This window comes from Ostrinia nubilalis, chromosome 5, assembly GCF_963855985.1.
Source record: "Ostrinia nubilalis chromosome 5, ilOstNubi1.1, whole genome shotgun sequence".
In the NCBI taxonomy this organism is placed as follows: domain Eukaryota; kingdom Metazoa; phylum Arthropoda; class Insecta; order Lepidoptera; family Crambidae; genus Ostrinia; species Ostrinia nubilalis.
The window spans coordinates 7,931,436-7,953,601 of record NC_087092.1 but is presented as its reverse complement, the minus strand read 5'-3'; the positions used below and the strand labels follow the sequence as shown (position 1 = coordinate 7,953,601).

At 35.9% G+C, this 22,166-nt stretch overlaps 1 protein-coding gene and 1 long non-coding RNA gene across 4 annotated transcripts in view; both read right to left on the bottom strand.

The window, feature by feature from the left end:
* Positions 1–13,348, bottom strand: part of LOC135071769 (guanylate cyclase 32E) — a 53,689-nt gene extending 40,341 nt beyond the window's left edge. For 2 of the 3 annotated variants that reach the window (XM_063965568.1, XM_063965565.1), the window contains exon 1: positions 13,190–13,348. In XM_063965568.1, the coding sequence (XP_063821638.1) occupies positions 13,190–13,213 (24 nt within the window). In that variant the 5' untranslated portion in view covers positions 13,214–13,348. Of the gene's footprint in view, positions 1–11,854; positions 11,927–13,189 lie in introns of those variants that run through there. The other variant, XM_063965566.1, reaches the window with a different exon arrangement.
* Positions 13,349–16,749: 3,401 nt separating this feature from the next.
* LOC135071758 (uncharacterized) lies at positions 16,750–17,872 on the bottom strand. The gene is made up of 2 exons (XR_010257319.1): positions 17,248–17,872; positions 16,750–16,921 (listed from the first exon to the last, which is right to left on the bottom strand). It is a non-coding gene; the product is annotated as an uncharacterized LOC135071758 (long non-coding RNA).
* Between the last annotated feature and the right edge of the window lie 4,294 nt (positions 17,873–22,166).

Sequence of the window (22,166 nt, the reverse complement as noted above, 5' to 3'; positions counted from 1 at the left end):
TTGCGCTTGTGCTGCCGTTGGGCACAAAATATAACAGAAGGTAAACTCATGTATGTACCTCGCTTTGCATACCTCTCTCGCTCGCACGCTCGGCCGTCGCGCTAGGGTTGTCTTGTCATGTGTTGCGTTTATTTCGTTATTGATAGAAAAATGTTACTCTTAATACTATGCAAGAAAGACAATAACAGATATCCACGTATACTTATTTATATTTAGTACGTTATTATAGTAAGAGAAGGAAGTAGGATTTAGTTGAGTGGTTGACACTATTATCCAACTAATATTATAAATGCGAAAGTTTGGATGTCTGGATGTCTGGATGTTTGTTGATCTTTCACGCAAAAACTACTGAACGGATTTTGATGTAACTTTACAGTATTATTGTTTATAACCCTGAATAACATATAGGCTATAATTTATGACGATCTGTGACAAACTAAATTTCACGCGGGTGAAGCCGCGGGCAAAAGCTAGTTTAGTTATCCAATAATTCCTAAAACCTCTCTAAAACAATTCGATATTCCTAATAATTGAGTTGGCTTTCAATTTCAATTGAAATTCAAATAAATAACTTACTTACCTCCCCGAATGAACCGGTAATTTAAAAAATGAAAATTCGGTATTTAATTATGAGTTTAAGCAACCAAATACCGAACAATTATAATACGACTTTTTCTGTTCACTCATTTTCGTCAATTTCGCAAAACAAAATAATATCACAGGCGGTTGACCGGCGCGTGACTCAAGCGAACCACAGCGAACGTGTGGCGAACGTCTGTCGCGCCACGTCGCGCTCGCATTCGTCCAAGACAGTCTTGCTAGAGCGGTGTCTGTCTATGTGTGCGTGGCTCGAGCGCGTTTAGTATGGAGTTTGTCTTCTGTTATATTTTGTGCGTTGGGCCACTGGCCGCGAACACGAGAGTGCCGCCGGACGACGGACCGGGCGCCACACAAGCTATTCTAGGGCTACTACTAGTTATTTAAGGAATTAAATTAAGCAGAAAATTAAAGTTTATTTATTTTTGGTAACATAAAAAAATCTTATGTGGTAAGTACTTATTTAGTGGCCTTAATGGAATGATGTTTATTCAAAAGTTCGTTAAAATACTTTTGCGCTTGTAAAAATCTTTTATTTCAAACGTAGCAACGAAACGAACCAAAAAAGTTAGTTGCCGAAATCAATGACTTATTTTTATGCCATACACAAATGGGATAGTTACCATGACTATGAAATTTAGAATTACGGTTATTATTACGATAAAGCAGGCACATTTTTCATGTTAATTTTAATCGCTTAATATCCCCTTAGCAAATTAAAAATGTGATTCGTAATTGACTCGATCATAGCAGAAACTAAACGCTATCGAATTATCTACCTGTGATTATCGGCAGTCTTTAGTATTCCGAAGTAAATAAGTAAATAATTGTTCCCAACTATCAATTTTAAACTGAAATAATAATCATTAAAATCATCGTAGAAACAAAAAAAATTATAAAAGTAAATAATGATAGTTTTATTATTGTTAAGATTAGAAAGAATTTTGGAGTTGACATCCTTATTTATGCGTGGCGGAGTCGGTGGTATCAAAGACAGCCGTCCCTCACAATAGCCGACCGCGCTAGTGTTGTAAGAACCTCGAGTCTTTAAAGTCTTTATTTTGAGACTTGAGTTTATTTTTAAGACTAGGACTCGTTAGTCGCATGAATAAGGGAATAATTGAGTCTTCCGAGTCCTTTAAGTTCGAGTATTTTAAGTTCTTTGAGCTAGACTGAATCATGACATGAACTTGAGTTGGTGTATACTAATAGGCAATAATGAGTGATTTCATATCATCATCCGTATGTTATATCCTAATTGAAAATAAAATAAATCGCACAATACAAATGTAATATCAATAAAATTGCATTAAACGCAAATAATCGAATCAGAAGTATCCATCTAAAGACTGACGATTTTCGTAATCAAAAAGTTAAAACGGTCCAATAAAATAATAAACACACAGTCTTAATTCATAGCTATTTTATTTTCTTCAAACTTTTAATAAGTAAGATTCCAAGACTCGAGTGTCGTATCGTACAACACTAGCCGGCGCGCAGCAAACGAACTTTTAGACACGTGCCGCCGCCTTTAGACACGTGCCGCCGGCCGCCGGCTAGCGCAATGTACACTCACCAAAATAAAATTAAGAAATGCAACAAACTTTTTTTTACTATTCAAATTAAAATTGTGTTTATTGTTAAATCACAGGTACATAAGATAGGTCATAAATAAATACCAAGTTGGAACGGAAATTATTCGGAAATTTTATTTAACTAATTAGGTACCTACCTACCTCATCTACTTTTCTATTGTAATAGAAATGATGACATTAACGATTAATTTAAGAATGGACTTTGATTTAGGATAAATGGAATATCAATACAAACAAATTGAAGAGTTTTATTTGCTTCAATAGTCTAATTTAATGTTTCTAAATAATTGACTAGGCCATTGAATTACCTTCACAAAACAATAAGTTCGATTAATTTTTAATTATTATCTGTTATAGGATATTTTACCATGAAATACTCAACACCATAATTTAGATTCGAATCAATTGAAATCGAAAGCAAGCAGATAAAATAATAAACAAATAAGTTTCTTTTTTGTCGACTGTACACTTATGCCAACTTTTCGGCTCTTGCTTTGGCGGCGCGTCGGCGTCTTTGTGTCGACAAAAGGCGTGCGGCTTGTCGGCATTTGTCGGCGCGTGCGCTTTGATTTAATTCAGTTTTTGACTAGCTTTCTTGTGTGAAGGTGCGTTTTGTAGTGCTCGTGAAGTGAACTATGACGCACAGATGCACAAATGCAAATAAATTTACTAAGACGCGCCTTAAAAATCATGGCCTTTGCTGGTTGATTTTTCGATGGTATCGTGAGTAGGGTTGCCAGGCGTCCGGCTTTAGCCGGACATGTTTGGCTTTTTAGGGACTTGTCCGTCCAAATATTGCCTTGTCCGGCCTGTCCGGCTTTTGTTAGGCTTTTTATTTGGTTGCCGCGCCAGGCGAAAGTCGAGCCGCAGAATCATATGAAGCGCACGCATCAGGATGTTGGTTAGCAACCGATGATGATATTACTCAGTCATGACCTGACACTAATTACACCCCCCCCCCCCCCCGTCACATGTCCGGCTTTTAGGGTAAAATGTCCGGCCAAATGAAGCACAAAGTCCGGCTTTTGTGATTTTGGACCTGGCAACCCTAATCGTGAGTCCGTTTTACTGTGATTAACATAAGATAATAAGGATAGACAACGATATGAGAGTAGGCCTGCAACATTGAAGTGATAGCTCGCCCAATCAGTCGATCAGCTAATCGGCTATCAGCTGTGACGACTGCTGTGAGTTGTTATGACGTGAGTGTAAACAACAAAAAAGTGTGCAGTGGTAGTGAGCGTTGTGTGTGTTATGTCTCGTGTTCCTGTGCAGAATGAATACACTACAGCTTTGTTGTGTGAGTAAAAAATACAGCATGTTCCATTATGTAAGACGAAATGAATTTTTATTTTTGTTAGAAAATGTAACTTTGTAAAATCATTATAAAACACATACTCAAATTTGGTGAACTTGTTCAGTGTACCGTATAGATGCCCCCATTAAAAGGAATGTAGCTAGTTTAGAAGGACCCAAGAAAGAGGCTTATCAAGTAAAGTAAACCCAGAACGCGAAGCTCCGTCTATGGATTATACCACCGCGACTATTTTATTTTTACAGAAGAGGAAGAAAATATATTAAGTGACTACATAGGCAAAAAAATATTATTTAAAAAATCCAGTGTGGGAGAAAAATGAAAGCTGGAGAAATGTGGCTCAATCTGTGTAACGACATCCTATAACTATTTGTTTTAATTGTTTCTAAAGGATGATTAAAGTACTTTTATGCTAAAAATCATATTTGATTGAGTATTTATGGTATTTTTATATTTGGGTTAAATTTTTTATATTTTTTATATTTGGGTTAAATATGGTAGATAATTTAATCTAATAGATGAAATAGAATGCTGTCACAACTCACCTCGGTACCTGTCACAACTTACCTCGGTGCTAGGAGAGTTGTGACAGAGGGAGTGGTCTAAGGTTTTGGTGATTTTCTTAGAAACCCTAATACCTACTTTAATTAACTTTGGTGATTGTTTTGAAAACAGAAGGAGCGGCGCTACCTACATCAATTTGTATTGTTTTTTGAGCGAGATATGGCCCCTAAAGTAAAAATTGTCACAACTCTCCTAGGTCTCCCCTAATACACAATATTTTGCTTTCCCGCAGGAAGAACAGGAAATAAACGTAGAGATTAACATAAAATATAATAATGTATGTCTGTTTCTGATACACATGATATTTAACAAGTGCGCACGTGTGGCCAACATTTTTCCAATATTGTCCGCTCGTAAAGCGCCGTGGAGTGTGGATAGGCGGCTTTTAAACACACGCCGCTTTGCTCTTATTCCCGACACGAATTATGGAAGCACCCATAAACGCTATGTACCGAAATTGTAACAGCAACACAAAAACTTGGCAGCCAAGATACCGAAGATTTATTAGTTCCACCACGCCTTTGACATCCAATAAGCCCACAAATCATTTTCTGATTTTTGTTACCGATAAACAAACACAAGTTTACTCGGAGATATGGACTACAAAAGTAAAAGTGTAATAAATAACATGCTTAAAAGCTTTTTCCCTTTCTGGGTAGTTGTTTGAAGTCATAATTTCTGCAAGCTGATTACAATACTGCCATAAATGAAAGAGTAACATTTGCCGTATTGCATAAGTGTGCGATTTTGTTTTTTCGATTTGCATCTCCTTGTATTTCATCATAATTTTTGAGCACGAGCTCACGTGCACACTTGATATGATTACTTTGAATATTTACGCAATGGTAGTTACAAGTAAGGTGTAATGTCGAATGCGATCGCCGAAACTCGTCTGGCGCGACAGGTTCGGGCGCGGAGCAACGCGCGGTCTGCGCGCGCGCTTGTGAAAGTTGCCATCTGTAAATTGTTAAACACATATCATGTGTTTTGTGTATCATGTGACCATGGATACTGGTTTAACTGCAAGGGGATATGCACACTAATCTCTGTCAATAGTCTTAGCTTGGATTCGTTTCTGTTTATTTAGTTTGTTACAACTACTTTACACGTTCTCAGCACATTGCTAATGCCAGTACTTAATAACTCACAGAAAGTCCGCGGCCACAAGATGAAATTAAAAAAAATCTACGGAAAAGTTTTTCTTGCTAGAAATTCAATTTAAAGATTCTATCTTGAGGAAATCCGCTGTAAAAAGTGATTCACAAACTCGAAATGGCACGCATCTAGTAGACGAGAGGGCGAGTTTTGTACAATGTTGTTAAAAATAGCACCGGTGTGATATTTGTGGGACTATGACCGGGTTAAGTCGAGTGTCACAAGTAGGGTGCGTGTTTCAAATGCACTACACTAAAAGAACTCTCATCATTAATAAACACTTAATGACAAGTAATACTGATTTTCTCATTTTGTTAAAAGCACGGCCACAGAATAAGTAATAGTACAGGTACAGAAGGATTACTCCGCAAGACGATTTAAATAAATGCGAGTTTTGCTACGACGCGATACAGTGGAATTCAGCTCGCACAGCACTACGTACCTACAATTTTATTCACCTACAAGTTTTGTCTCTTTCTATCGCGTGCCTCTGAACTCTTCTTACGCTATTAGGGTTGCTGTCTAGTGAAAAAATAATTAATCTACTTATTTGTAATGACCTACGTATGTAGGTAAGTATGCATTCATTATGGTAAACCTTGGGAGAGGCCTTTGTCCAGCAGTGGACGTCATTTGGCTGAAACGAACGAACGCATTCTGAGCAGTAGTCATAGTAGGTTAGGTTCCTATACTATCCTAAGAATTATTGATTACCTACATGGCCAACATAACTTTCAGCATCTTTGGGAAGCGAAAAAAAAAGATAAATCCGATAGATTACTTTTCGAATTTAAACACCCGAACGCCGCACAATATTTCTTTCTCTTTATGTCCATTTTTAAATAATACTTCGATCATAGAATTATAATCATACTACAACGCACGCCAGCGTCCTGACGAGCGCGCGCGTGAAACTCGACTGATATAATACCCGCCGGCGGGGCGCTTCGCTGTAGGTAATTATCGGATGTACCGCGCGGAGTGAGCCAGGCCTGGCACGGCGCGATGCCTTAAATACTTTTAGATTAGTTACCTAGGTAACTTCAGAATTCAAATGATTGAAATATAAATAACAACAGATACATACCTAAGCTTGCAGTTCCAAGCTTCAAGTATGCAAGTGGGTGTGAGCGATTACCTACTAAGTACCTATTTTATAAGATTTTTCAGTTATAAAATAAAAAATTAGATTAAAAACATTTCTAGTTTTTTGATGTACCTAGTGGTTTTTGTAAAATGTTAAAGATTACTGTGCAGTTTGGCACAGTAATATTTAAAGGTAAAACAAGATACAAAATTGTCCCTAGATGCACACAATAAAATCGAGACATGAAACATAAATAAACATAAAACCTAATAAGGGAAATGTAAATTATATTGCTCATGTTTATTCCCTTGTCAATGTCTCACGATTGAAGCGATATCGCCGATGGTTGAACGTTTCATTAGTTTGAAACAAATGAGAAACTAATTATTCGCTGCGATAAGGAGGGCCCTCTGCTTCCGACCCTCTCGTATTTGCATAACAGTTGGTGAAATAATAACATCGAAGGCCGAACTTTAACCGACTCGTGTTATCTCTAGCCGTCGATGAAACATGGTTTCATTAATTACCCTTTTAGGTTGGTTTAGTTCCAATAATTCTGTCGACTGAAAATATCAATCATACGTTTATAGAAACACAAAATGGGCTTTTATGTTATCATGACTGTAATAAGTATTATGTTTTGGAATATTGCACATGTCTTTTAAACTGTTTTAAACAAAGCTTTTAGAACAATCGTTATGCTGGTCAACCTAGCAGTTGGAGAGTCCTCTGCCCCTTTTAAGTTAAAGAAGATGTAAAGCCTTTATAACCACTCATAGTGTGTCGTGTTGTTTGTAATTACATGGTTATCACAGTGTTATTATTACTCATGTACAGTGGTTTAACTATTTATATTGTTCTCGAGAAAATTTCTACAAGGGATGTCGAGTGGCAGACGAATCAGTGGATGCAGTACACATTCAATATTTTCCTTTTTGATGCTCATGTAAGTAAATATATCTTCTTTATTAGTGAGCAAAGCACTCTGGATATCATAACCGGCGTTACAACCACCATAAAAAGCTTGCTCTTGTTCGGACGTTAATGAAACAAAAAATTGTTCAGACTTATTAAAAACCAACTCGATGGTCAGCATTTTGCCGATTTCAATCTCTTCCGACGCTTCGTTAATTCTGTAAAAAGTTGGTGAGAAGTTGTTCGAGTAATGATGACGCACCAGGAGTCAGTTCCAGTAATTGATTGTCAGATTACGAAATCTGTATTCTGTCATTCGCAAATTGCTGCGACACAGATTTTAATCTTGCGAACCTTGCATTTTGGTGAGTTGCTGTTGAATGAATAAATTATTACCAGGAATTATAATGGTTCATTCATAAATACTTACGAATGTCATTTACAACGATATTAATTTCAGTTTTTCAATCATTAAGGAATCTTAAGTAACGGGTACATTATTGTGGCTTGTGGTTTCCATTACACGCTTACAAAGTTTTGATAGCCTATTTAGGCCCAGTTTTTTGATTCATAGTTAAAATAACTAATTGTTAAATTGTGCTACTAATGGTTAAATATTAACAAAATGTAAACTAATAGTTAAAAAATGTACTAAAAGTCAAGTTAACCATTGTTCGAAAAACATTTTTCTCTGATATTTAACCACTTGTCATTTGACATCTGTCAAATTTAACTATTGGTTATTTTAACTACGAATCAAAAAACTGGGCCTTAGAAGTGTATCTGTCTATAATAAACATTTTTGGCTTCACATGTTAATAACCGGAAACTAGCAGTCTTTATTTATCAGTTATCAGATCCGAAACTTTACCGGCATGCAGTGTAACTGGTCTAGTTTCTTATTTTTTGCGAAGATCTGTCTCTAACATTGAAGGTGTGATATCATTCTCAAATGATTAACTACAGTGATTGGAAACACGTAAGCTTACAGTAATTAATCATGTTTCGTAATATTCATAGTAATTTTGGTAATATTCCTACATACGATAGATTGATCATTAACCCTCGCCTCCGGGCTTTGAGGGCCATGAATTTAATTCGCAATCAATTGATTGTTCAAGTTTAGTGACTCAGACCTGAGCTACGCTGTAAATTAATGGCAAATAACGCTATCTTGATTTATGTTAGTGAACCATGTTAATACTAAACGAATTAGTCGCTAATTAAACTTATCCAGTCATTGTTTTTACTGTTTGAATGTCCAGCACATAGGTGATAGGAATCTCAGAATAGTAAAGTAAATTTCAAAAATAAAGGAAAATAAGGAAAATCTCTACTAGGTAGGTACTTATTATTAATACGCGTCATAGTTCGGACGTAAGGACGGTTTTCCTTCCACATAAGTTTTGTAAGTCAATACAGTGTGAGTCACGATAAAGTGCACATATGAATTAAGGTGAAACTAGACCTATTTTTATCGACAAAAAAGAGGTTAAAATTTTTTTGAGATTAAAAAAAAAATTATAGAATTTTTCTTCTTCCAATTACTTATTGTAAAGAAAACTTATAGGCCAGTAGAATTAAACACAAAAATGAATTAAATCGGAAATAATTCTTACTAAAGATTTTAGTGCTTTAATGGCTTCATTAGTTGCCCATAAAGACTCTCCTAGGTTTTCGACTTCGACGGAGTTGTGCTTAAGTGGTGGGGGCCCCCGAAAGAGGCGCTTTTTCGGTTTTCCGGTTATACCGCGTAAAGGACTTACCCTATCGAAAAGTGGTCTTCCTGACGGTTGAAGGGCATTTAATCCTGCATTAAATAAGACCAAATTCATAAGTTTTGAACAAACCGTTCTCGTGCAAATGTTCGGCAAAGTAGAAAATATGTGTATAATTAATGACCCTCTCCACGTCCAATGGCTCGTTACCCACAGGCTTCCAAGTCTTGAAAAGGAGCGCCTCAACCAGTGTAACCCTATCAAGGCTTACGAGCTGGATGCGCCTATCCTTGTTCGTCCCAGCCGTTCCTTAACTGCTGTTGCTGCACCTCTTCCTGGCACTCACCTGAACGACTCTGTGTTACCTACTGTGGCTGCTCCTCTTCCTTGTATCCTCCTGCACGACTACGTTGCCTAGCCGTATGCCTGGTCTAAGGTTCGACGCCAAAAATCAACAACAACAAGTTCATATTAAAACGCTGAAGAGTTTTTTGTTTGTTTGTTTGAACGCGCTAATCTCAAGAATTACTAGTTTGATTGAAATAATTATTTTTGTGTTGAATAGCTCATAAATTGAGGAAGTCTATAGGATATATACAATCAATCTACGACTAATTGAGGCGAAGCAGTAAAGAAAAATGTTGCAAGCACGGAAAATAGTATTTAAACTATTTTCACGCGTACGAAGTTGATTTTGTGGCGTCGAAACTTGGACCAGGCATATGGCTAAGCAATGCAATCGTACAGGATTAGGGTACAAGGAAGAGGGGCAGCCACAGTAGGTAACACAGAGTCGTTCAGGAGAGTGCCAGGAAGAGGTACAGCAACCGCAGTTAAGGAACGGCTGGAACGAACAAGGATAAGCGAATCCAACTCGTGAGCCTAGACAGGGATACGCTGGTTAAGGCGACCCTTTACAAGGCTTGGGAGCCTACGGGCGACGAGCTATTGAACGTGGAGAGGGTCATTAATTATACACATATTTTCTACTTTGCCGAACATTTGCACGAGAACTGTTTGTCCAAAACATATGAATTTGGTCTTATTTAATGCAGCATTAAATGCCCTTCAACCGTCAGGAAGACCACTTTTCGACAGGGTAAGTCCTTTACGCGATATAATCGGAAAACCGAAAAAGCGCCCCCACCACTTAAGCACAACTCCGTCGAAGTCGAAAACCTAGGAGAGTCTTAATGGGCAACCAATGAAGCCATTAAAGCAATAAAATCTTTTGTAGGAATTATTTCCGATTTAAAATCTAATTCTACTGGACTATTAATAAATTTTAAACTAAGAGGTATATCCTGATAAAAAAAACAGTAATAATGCTAAAGTCTTCGAGCAGTGTGTGCTGCCAGTGTTGATTTATGGATCCGAAACGTGGTCGCTTACTATGGGCCTCATAAGAAGGCTCAAGGTCAGGGGCAGAAAAGTTCTCGAGTGGCGACCACGGGCTGGAAGACGTAGCGTGGGCAGGCCTCCTACTAGGTGGACCGACGATCTCGTAAAGGTCGCGGGAAGAGCCTGGATGCGGGCAGCGCAGGACCGTGCATTGTGGAAAACCTTGGAGGAGGCCTTTGTCCAGCAGTGGACGTCATTTGGCTGAAACGAACGAACGAACGAACGAATAATGCTAAATAACAGGCAATACTAATTAAATACATAAAATATCCAGAAAATGACAACAAAAAAAATGTAGTCTGCACTATATTTTTATCTCTAACAATAAATTCGAATTGTTATTAATATAAAAATCAAATCTAGTTTTTAGTACTGATTAGAAAATATGGCAACAAAGTGCTTGACAATGTTTGTTTGTATCTCGAAGGGATAAGTATCCGTAATGTAATTTTCCGATACAAGCGAAGAGGTCGATAAGAGCTGCCGCGATAATGCAGCGTCGCTCGGCCCGGCATTGACACAGTTGCGCGTCATCGGCTAGCAGCGCGGGCGCACGCCACTCCAAACAACATTGCCATTGTCATGTCTAGTTGTTTCAATAGTTCAACACACTGATTATGGTAATTGAAATGACTGTAAGTGCAACACCAGATGCATAAGCCTTTACTTACCTATATTACCTACCTACGTTCGAAGTTTGAGGCACAATTTGAGGGTAGAAATCCATTTTGCGCATTGTAAAATATTCATGTTTTATAGGTAGCCAAGATACTTTTCTTAGTTTAATCTTATTAAATGTAATATGATATTCAGATAATGGAGAGAAAAATAATGATTTGATTTGAACTCTACCTTTTCGACGAAATACGATGAAAGTAAGCAACAAATAAATTATTCAATAAAAAATAATTGGAATGACTCTTGAACTGCTCTACTTTTGAACTTTTTCGTCATCTTTATGATTGGTAAAGTTTATTATTATTAAGTTCTACTTCGTAAGAAGTTCGATGCGAAAACAAAAGGTTCTTCGAATAATGGAATGGAAGTTCCATGAAATAATTTGGTTCTTCGAGGTTGTTAAAGAAAGCAGTTACAATATACCGCAACTAATCTATTAATCCGTTCATTGTGGAAAACCTTGGGGGAGGCCTTTGTCCAGCAGTGGACGTCATTTGGCTGAAAAGAAGAAGAAGAAGAAGAATCTATTAAGCGGAAAAAAGAATTTAACCAAGAGGTAGAACACGCTAAACGCTCTCTTAAAGGCGAAAATGTTCTTCACTCTACATAACAATAAGCCAAAACATTGAGGCTGAGTTGCACCACCAAACTTTGACCGTAACTATAACGATAACCGGTGTTTTTTGTATAGTTTGACATATTTTTGACGTTTGTCAAAGTTAAAGTAAGATGGTGCAACCCAGCCTAACAGTGCTTGGACAATGACTATTTCAACAAAGTATCTAGTTATACCTACGTTTTAAAAGCATTCAAAATAAATAGAACTCACCGTGTTATCAAGATATTTGGCAAGAGAAAAGCTTTCATTTGTATGCGTGTCGTGCCAGCGCCCGCATGTCAAACGTACCACCGTACACAATGCCGGTGCGCCGGCGCAGCCTTCGCACCCGATACATATTAATGTAACGTTTAACATCGATTTAGGCATTACCTACATACGCGATATCGTACCGCCGATACGCTCATTGGCATGCAACGTATGCTAGTTCCCATTTCGTAGATATCTATTCAAAATTGGCGATAACGTTAGGCATACATATGTAGTAATTAGTCAGTCGATAACGGTAACAATACTAGGAAATTATAAATGCGATACGATTATACTTAAAAAATTGAATACGAGTGATAGAGTCACAAAAATAAAATAATCTACTTAATTGAAAACTATTCATAAATAAGTCGTTCTATTCGAATAGCTTCATAATGAAAACTACATTATTACACCTAATAAGAATGTTTTTAAATCCAAACAAGTAAACACGCGTTGAAGTCTTTCTGTAGTTCAAGAGAATAAGTATAATGTGTTTTCTGAAATAAAACGAAATCTACAGACGGATGAATGGTTTACAAAAAAGTTTACTTCTGTAACTCAAGTCTGAATCTAAACAAACCAAAAATATCATTTTGTAGACATTGAATTAGTTCATGTCTCTCATTTCGGTATGATGTCCATCAAAACGTGTATATGTAGAGCAAACATCCGAGCGAGTGAAATTATGCCAATGTGGTATAGTAAAATTAAATGTTTTGGTCTATTTTTAGTATAATATAAAAATAATGTTCCGTTTATTTCCAACAAGAAGAGCAAGCCTACAGTTTTGTTGTTTCACAGTTTTTATATTTGCTATTTTAATGACACATTTATTTCTTTATAGAGTTTAGTTAATATTTAGTGGAAATATTTTATAAAAATTACTGATAGATTAAAAGCTCTATGAGATGGAAGGAAATATTTTTGGCGCAGTTCTAGTTGTTGATATTTTACAGAATGTTTTGTAAATAATTCTAAACTCACGTTCAGGTTACACGAAATGCAAACCGTAACATAATTTTGTTATGAAAATATGAAAACTTCACCCTCACAATTTTATTGAAATGTAACGAATAAAGAACATTATTTTCGTTCTGCTTACGAGGTAATGAACAATGTAAATTAGAAGTATTTTAAAAATAAAAATTCATTTAGTAAATAATAATACCATTGGCTTATTACAGTACCTATCTAGAACTAAAATCGTTTATATAAATGAACCAAATCAAGGTTCAGGATTTAAAAGTTTCTGTGAAAACCAATTTATTAGTGGCTATAAATCAAAACTCTTACCTTGGCCAATGTTGCAATTCTCATGTTGTTCAAGGATCTAAAACTTTCACTTAAACAATTGGTTTATCATTATAAAGTTCATTAGGAAATGTTGGAAAATTATTCCGCCATTCGTGAAGTTTTCCCGCCGGGCGGGCGAGCGTGTGGCGCGCGTCTCGCGGGCACCGAACGAGTTTTTAGACTGAGCCGATTTGGCCGTAGCAGTCGTTGCTTGCATCGCGTTTGTTATTTTTTTTGTAGTGCTTCTGCATTCATTCAACAGTTCTGGCTATTGTTGGGCTGAAAAAGGATTTAAGGTTTCGGAAGCTATTGGTGGTGTACAATGGAAATAAGAAACTTAGAAGATATTTGCACCGGTAAAGAGTAAAAGATTTGGGGGTGCAAAGAAGAGTTATAGAGATTTTCCCTAGATATCTAGCCTTAAGTTTAATTGATACACCTATCCTATAGGAGTATCATTTAAAATTAAACTTCCTCTACACATTAATATACCTCCACCATTATTACTATACCTCTGCTCAAATGCCACAAATAATATTAATTTACCGTAGAACGTAAAACAGATGTTTAATAAACAGACCCATTGAAATTAGGTAGCCTTATGAAGGGGCGCGAGCGTGGAGCAGGATCAGCCTGTGTCCCGTAGAAAGGGAAGATGTATTGTTAAAAATAAGATTACTTTTAATATCCAATCAACGAGTTAATTTCAGTAAACAGGTAAGGATTCCTCCAATGACGTCAATGAAATAAATACAGTAATTTGAAATCCCACGTGATATTAGGTAATGTTATAAACAGTATTATGAATGAAATACATAAACAGAGCCCGGTCAAGGCGAACCTGCCCATTGCACTACATACAGGTATATACCTACGTAGGTACGAGGTATGCGTCACAAACCACTAAGGAACAAAATACAGGGCGTGGGGGACAGGTTGGCAAGAATTTAAGCAGTTAGCAGTTAGTCATGTCACGACGTGAGAATTTTTAGATTTTAAGTAGAAGTGAAATTCTCAATATTTTCAGAAATTTCAAGATATTTTATAAATAAAAATAGGTATTTATTACAACTAGAAATTGTTTAAAATCAATTAATTAAGTACCTAGGTATACACACTTGGTAAAGTAATAAACTGAGTAGGCACTATGCACCTTTAACTAGAATTAGTTATTCTAGTAAAGTGGGAACAGTACCTACCTATCGTGTAAGTTCTTAGGACTGTAGAGTGAAAAGTGTTGGGTTTGAAAAACTTGTTAACTTTCTTTTCTTGTTTATCGAGCTTGGATCAATGATCTGAGTTCGCTGTTTAGGTTTTTACCAAACTATCCCTAACCAGCCTGTATATGAATGGAATTCTTTATTGAACAGTGGAATTTGAAGAGAATCTGGGATAAAAACACATACTTTCCGCAGAATTACGAACTGCTGGAAGGTTATGTCCGCGTGGAATTCACGCACGTTTTTAGGGCGGGGAACTGATTTTTCCGGGATTCCAGAAGTGTTTTGTTACCAGAAAGTAGAGTCATCGAAAATTAGTTCCAAATGTTGCCATCCTAATAAGAATAAAACATCTCTTAGTTTCAGAAAACTACTAATTACAAGCTTTTTTTTAAAATACAAGATACAGTTTCTCGGTTCCGTGAAAGCGATTAAGTATAGGCCTAACTTATTTCCAGCCTTTGCCGTCTAGTAAAGGCCAGTTGTCTCTATCAAACGGATAGTTAAGTTATCATACGCATCGTAAATTCTTCGCAACTTCATTGCTGGAGGCTATTGATAACATGTTTTTATGGAAATTTAAGTTTATGATGTAATATAATGTGATGGTTTTCTTCGGCCTTAGGCTGAAACAAAAATGATGAACGAGTACGTAAGTGTAGGTACTTACTTATCTTAATTTACAACACATACCTTAGGCGTTATGAAAATGCTGTACCTACTTACTTACTGATACTTGAAAGAAGTTCACTTTATGATTCCATTGAATTTCAATGATACCTTTATATTTTTATTGCCTTTGGCTCTATGACCTGAGCAAATCTCAAGATCTTGTCTCAAAGATTGTGTACGAGTCAGCTGAAATGGTAGGCTAGTGGTTCTTGGGTAATAAATAGCAGAGAAGCTATAAATGTCAGGTGGATCGTAAATGTTGTAGTTTCACCAGTACTTTTGGTTACTTGGTTTGTACAGTAATACTTACTACGTATTCTAGACCAAGACAGTTATGTACAGGCGACAATTAACTTTATAAGATTGTACTTGCAAAACAGTACCTATTACAAAGAACTAATAAGATGACACGGTGTAGCTTGATGTGCTTTCGTTCGCTATACACAATGGCACAGAAAATAATGGTAGTGGAGTCACAGGTAGAGCTTCGTCATGTCAATAGAAATGTAAGGGCTCAGGTAAAGGAAAGGTGACATAAAAGCAGTAAGTGTGAGTGGGAGAAAAGGAATTTATCGTGATTGTGGGTTCGAATCCTGAAAAATATTTCTATTGAGTTGATGTGTTTGTACTTTTATATGGTTTTATTTAATATGTTAGTTGTAACATCAAGATATGATCCAGGTTACCTATCTGCAAGATTAGTATGTATAGCTATGTTGAAATAATTTGTTACACGTAATCAGATAATTAATCTTAAACTTATCTACGAGTTAGACGAATTCTACCGAGTGCGGGATCTTTTAATGAAAAAGAACTTTTAAATCAGCGGAGTTTGTTCCAGGGCAGGGGTAGACAATGGGGAAAGACGATTCATAGCCATTTATCATCTTCTTATCTTGATTGCTCCAAGACGGTCGGTGACTAGTGATTAATAAGCTTAAGCCAGGATTCGAAAAAATTGCCAATTTCGGACCGGAATTTATGCAACTTTTGAACATAATATGTTGGTAGATACTTTACTTTGAGGTTGTTTTTAAGTAGAAATAGGCTTATTATTATCGAACAAATATTATGTCGATTGTCACAAGGTTAACGGCAGCGCCTGCAACTAAGTAAGTAGTCATTGTACTGCTTCAGTTTGAAGATTATTTAGGCGAGTGCATTACCCCAGCAATTTTTTTTATAAATATTGTGCTTTAGAGAGTCGAGTGTATTGCAGATAATTATTAGTCCATCGTGAGCAGAAAGTCCACTAAGTTTCACAGTTTTTTCAGTTTTCCGCTGCTATATGATTAACAAAAGAAAAGCGCGAATAAGTAAAGTAAACGTTTCAGCTAGTAGGAATGTAATTTCGCTATTTTCTATCTCAACTTAAGTTTTGGAGACCATGCAAGTCTGCGAGCAGTGTGCAGGTCACATTTGCATGCAAACAGAACACATTCTTGGCCGGCTATTTGTTTCGTACCCGTGTTCTAGCGAGCAGATATTGCCTTGTAAACGAAGCACTTATTTGTTCACAATTTGTTGTAAGTAGATGAAAACTAGGTACTACTAGTAACTACTTTATTTTTAAGGCAACGTTAATATGAAGTCATGTTAGTAATTAGCTAGAATTACCTTAGTCATGCACGAGTGAAGATAAATGTTTGTCAAATAAAATCAAATAGCTCCTCATGTATAAATAACAATTTATTCCTTACAATAGTTTTAAAAATTATATGATAATGTGCTTATAAATAAATAACAAAGTAGTAATCACAGATGGTTGGTATTGCGTATACAACATCATAAATGAATCCTTTCTGTAGCTCCTCGGATGCACATTATTCTACTGCACTTTCTGTAATAAAAGTAGAACACAAATGAGTCAATTTGCAGATCTAATTTATAATGGGTTAAGTATAGAAAAAATCAAATATACACCTAGCAGCATAGCAACTAATATTATAAATGCGAAAGTTTGGATGTCTGGATGTTTGTTACTCTTTCACGCAAAAATACTGAACGGATTTTGTTGAAACTTTACAGTATTATTGTTTGTAACCCAGATTAACATACAGGCTATAATTTATGCCGATCTGTGACACTAAATTTCACGCGGGTGAAGCCGCTGGCAAAAGCTAGTTAGTTAATATTTTAAACTAACACTATATTATTTAATCTTACCATAGTTATTTCAGGGAATATAGTGCTGAGATTGAAGTTGGCGCGCGAAGTAACCGGGAAGCTGATGGACCTGTCAACGTTGTGCCCCACGCTTTGCATGTTGGACGGCATGAGATGGCTATTGAAAAATTCTGGCTGATATTGCGTTGGCATTTGGTTTCCTACATAATTCGGGAACGTCAGTTCATCTGACATCAAGTTTGCGTGCCTCTTGCTAGGAGCTTTATTTTGCCACAGATTATGAGACGGATCATTCCACTCCTCGGCATCGGCATGCAGTTTAGCACGTTTACTTTGATATTTTTTACTAGAATCCTTTTTGGAACACTCCAATTTATGCTTCGCTGCTGATTCTCTTCGTGAACTTTTATAATTGGAAGGCACTTTATCGTGAGGAAACACCGTTGGGTTATTTCTCATTTTTAACTCTTCATACTTATGGTTTGTGTAATTACAGTCTGCTTGATTATAATCTATGAATTCGCTTGTAAACGGTCCACCTGTATAATTACTAGACATAGTTGACATTATGTTACTACTTCCTGGCATAAAATTAGAATAAAACGAGTTCGATATCGTGTTAGTCGTACTATTGTATAAAGTGGTCCCCGAAAACTGTTGGCTGGCGTAGTGTAGTGTAGTAGTACTATTATCAGTGTAATCCAGTATTGGGGGGAAATGTGACACTTGGGCAACTGAATTGTCCTGCGCATTAAAATCATTATACTTCTGCATTATAAATTTTGCATTGCTATTGTCTGGCATCTTTTGAGTACATCCACCACCACGTATAAGGGCTTCAGCAGAATAGTTATTTTTCTGTGTTTTGGAACTTTTATCAGACTTCATAGTTTTAGTTTTGCTTTGGGAGAATTGAGGCATGCTTTCATAACTATTCAGCACCTTGGCGTCGTTGAAACCGTAACAAGGCTGAGATATCTGACTCTCTAATCGAGACGGCATTGCTTTACGGTTGTTTTCATTAGGAAAATATGTCGCAGAACTCTGTTTACTGGAATTTACTTTTGGTGTTTCTATATTTGGGACTTGATAACGGGAAGGCATGTTGTCAGAAGAACGATTCATCAATTGAGTCACTGACAAGAAATTGCCACAGTTTTGAATGTCTTGCGCGTGAGAATTAGCTCTATTTGTGATATCAGCACTTTTCTTTTTATCATGTGGACCTAAAGCCAAATCACCTACAAGCGTTGGGAGATTTATAGGCGGTGGTTCGATGCTAATTTCTGTCGGCCCGACAGGTCTCGTTGACGGCCACATTTGAAATTCTTCTTGAACCGGTTGTGACACGAAATTGTGCATAGATATTGGGAAATAGCTCTCATTGTGATCTTGTTTTTTACTTTGTTGGCTTACTTGACTGTAAGAACTCTTATGATTATCTTTGTTTTCGACAGGTCCAGGATTGCAATTACTTTCCATAGGTCTGATTTCTGATGTCATCCAATTAATATGCATTTTGGTGGGAGATTTTTTTGTGAACTTTTCTGGTAATTGTGGTTCCACAGGAACGTTAGTAGTTTTTAACAAATTATCGACACCAGTTCCAGATGTTCTTTTAACATCGAAATGTTTGTCATTCGGTTTAGGATTCGTGTGGGTTTGGACATTTTCCAGAGGGAGGTAATTTTGGTTTTTATGTGATACGTGTGACTTTGAAACATTACTATTGCTATAAAATGGCGCATCTTCTGACCACAAGTTCGTAGGTTGGGAATAGAAACTCGTTATAGTATCTACAAAAGACGTACTAGGCTTACTAGAAACAATGTCTTTCTTATTAGCATTTGATACAAGAGGTACATGGAATTCAGGGTTGAATGGATTGTATGTAGTGGAATAAGGGGCTGACACTGTAGTCAGTATATTATCTTTGCAGAAAGTGTTTGAAGTAGTTGTGCAGTTAACGAAGTCGAAACTTTTATGCGACCAACCCAAATCAATATCGTATGTCAATCGTGAAGAGCCAATCTTCATAAGATTTTCTTCTACATTTGAGTAGTCTGATTTAGTTTTAGAAGTATACTTTTCCATAGCACAGGGATATAAACCGAGACCATTAAAATCGTGGCTAGAAGTAATACTGCTTGTGCTGTAAATAGTATTCTTCACAGTGCTAAATGGGTCACTTTTATAAAAGATGTTATTATTACTAACATAATTTGAAGATTGGTTTGGAATCGACTTACTAATATTGCAGTCGAAATCTAAGCCAAAGTTAGTATCTGCTACCGTGCAACTTGTCGATATCAAAGATGGCATTGAAAGATTTAAAAATGGGTTTTCATTTGACGACGCTGAAACGGCTGTAGAAGTTTTACTACTGACGTGCTTTGTAATCAAATTACTTTCTGTGTATTTAATAGGTTCATTGGGTTTAGGCTGAATGGCGGCAGATGGAGTTTGCGATTTACTAGAAGTCTTTGTCTTCATCTCATTAGGCTTCTCGCAATACTGTGCCGTTTGGGATGATACTTCACTTCGTCTTTGAGAGTTATCTTTGCTACTATTCGTTTGCACAGTGCTTTGTGGTTCATCTGCGGGACTATCAGCTCTATTTCCACTAACCAATGGAAATGACATAAGAAAAGCAGCAGTTGGCGAAGCTGCTAGGAACTCTTCAGCTAATTCGAGACGCGCATTACCAGTGTCAACTGCAGTATCACATAGTGTAGTATCTAAAATAACAGGCAATTTATTCTCCTTGTCTTTGTCCTCTGTTAACGTTCGTTCTTTTGCAGATAAGTCCTTGTTTAATTTGTTGGTCACTTCGGAATTTTTTTCACTGGCTGTAGGTTTTTCAGTATTTCCTGATGCAGAAATTGTAGACGTCTTGACATGAATAGTTTCTAATTTATCTTTACATGTTTCACTAATGTCTTTTTGTTTGACTTCAGGAGGCTTAACAATATTATTTATATTTATACTTTCTACTGTTTCTTTCTTATTACTAGAACTTGCTTTATCTTTATTGGAAATTGGAATAATAATGTCAGGAACTTTATTATCTTTTTCAGATACTTTATCTAATTGACTATTAGGAGTTTTGTCTTTTGTTTTAATACTATCTTCTTTTTCTTTTAGAATCTTGTCTGTAGATTTTTCTTTGATTGTTTTTTCTGGTAATTTTTCATTAACCTCAGATTCTGTCTCTTTTACAACTAACTTAGAATTTTTATTAGATTTTTTGCCATCTTTTTTTAATTTAACATTGTTTTTCTTTGATTTTGAAGCTGATAAAGGACGAGAGTAGGCTGAGATAGGTAAAATGTTAACCATTGTTGTTTTAGTTATATCTCCATTATTTCTGGTAACTATGGGCACTGTATTTTTGTTTAAATTTTGTATGTTTGGATCAACCAACACAATAGCAGGCGGAACTGTGGGGAATAATAAGGATCTTTGGGGGAACAGATATGGTGCCGCTGGCAGCACCACAATGGTATTTTCTGGAGCTGAAAATAATATTTTAATATTTTTTTATTTATTCACATACTTATTAATACACTAAATTCTATACCCCTTGGTTATATAGAGGTGAAAATATAGACTTTGACCAACTACACTGTATCTATGCAATTTATATATTTGTAAGTTGTTTGTTTTCTGAATAAAACAAATTAAAATTAACTAATAGTAATGCCATTATTTATATTATTAAATCATACATTTTAAAATAGTACTTTAAAAAATGCAGATTTGTCTACATATTGTAACTGGTGATTGCTTGTGAACATGATCTGGTTGGTTTTTATTGGCGTTCAAGTTCGTGGCATCACTGGTTTGAAATTAGTTTTATCAAAATTAGCTAAGCAATGATTGTTCAACTTACGTTTTTTATCAATAGTCCTTGGTAATAACTTTGGCAAGTTTTGAGCTGCGATTGGTGTAATATTTATGTTTGTAGTCACTGCTTTCTCTTTTAATGTATTTTTGTGGCATTTGGTTTTATGTAACATTTTTAGTTTTGCATACTTCTTATCTGAAACAATAATGTGGAGTTTTTTATTGTACATTATACTATTGTGAGGTGTCCTACGGATTTAATATGTTATTTTTAAAGACCTATAAAGTGTTTGATTGTGGATAGCAAAGATTAGTTATGTATTATTTAAATTAAACAAGAAGACAATATGTATGGTTAAAGAAAATTCTAGCATCTTGAGCAGCGATGTTATGGATATCTGTACCGTAACCGAAACTTTCGGATATCTGAAATAAAACAATATCCGAAACCGTAACCAATTCAAAAGTTTCGGATGTAGGCAGTTTAAATTGATTTTTGTATCGTATTATATGTAAAGGCATAGCAGCCTGATTTACCTTTATAATGCCATCTAGTATCAATGTTCTGTATAATTTTTTAATCATTCAAAACTCTACCCATCTTTATCTTAGTAATTAGGTAACTTTCTTATGAATCTAACATGGATATGTAGAATACCACAAATGGTATTGAAACCTCAAAGTATGCAATTTGTAGTTTAGATAGGTACTGTCATTGCAGTAGTCAAAATATTTTATTTTATTTTGCATTTCTTAAGAAAACTTACAGCTAGATGTTACATTAAGTGTAATATAGTGTATTTCAACTACTGAATGTCTACTTACTTTGTGTTCTTTTACTTGAATCCAAGTAAACCTGTGTTGATACTTCTGTAGTGACGGGCTTCTTCTTTGCTGCTTCAAGTTGAACATGCAATGCTAAGATTTCAGCTTCTGCAAATAATACAAGGGGTATGTTATTACTTGGGTTATTTGAACAATTTTTGATAAAAGATAATGTTGAGACAATAGTTATCCTCTTAGGACTTTGTTTGATTATTGCAGTTTAACTGAAATAGTTAATAGTATAAAATATCTATTTGCAATTTTTCATATCAATTTTGTCAATGTTT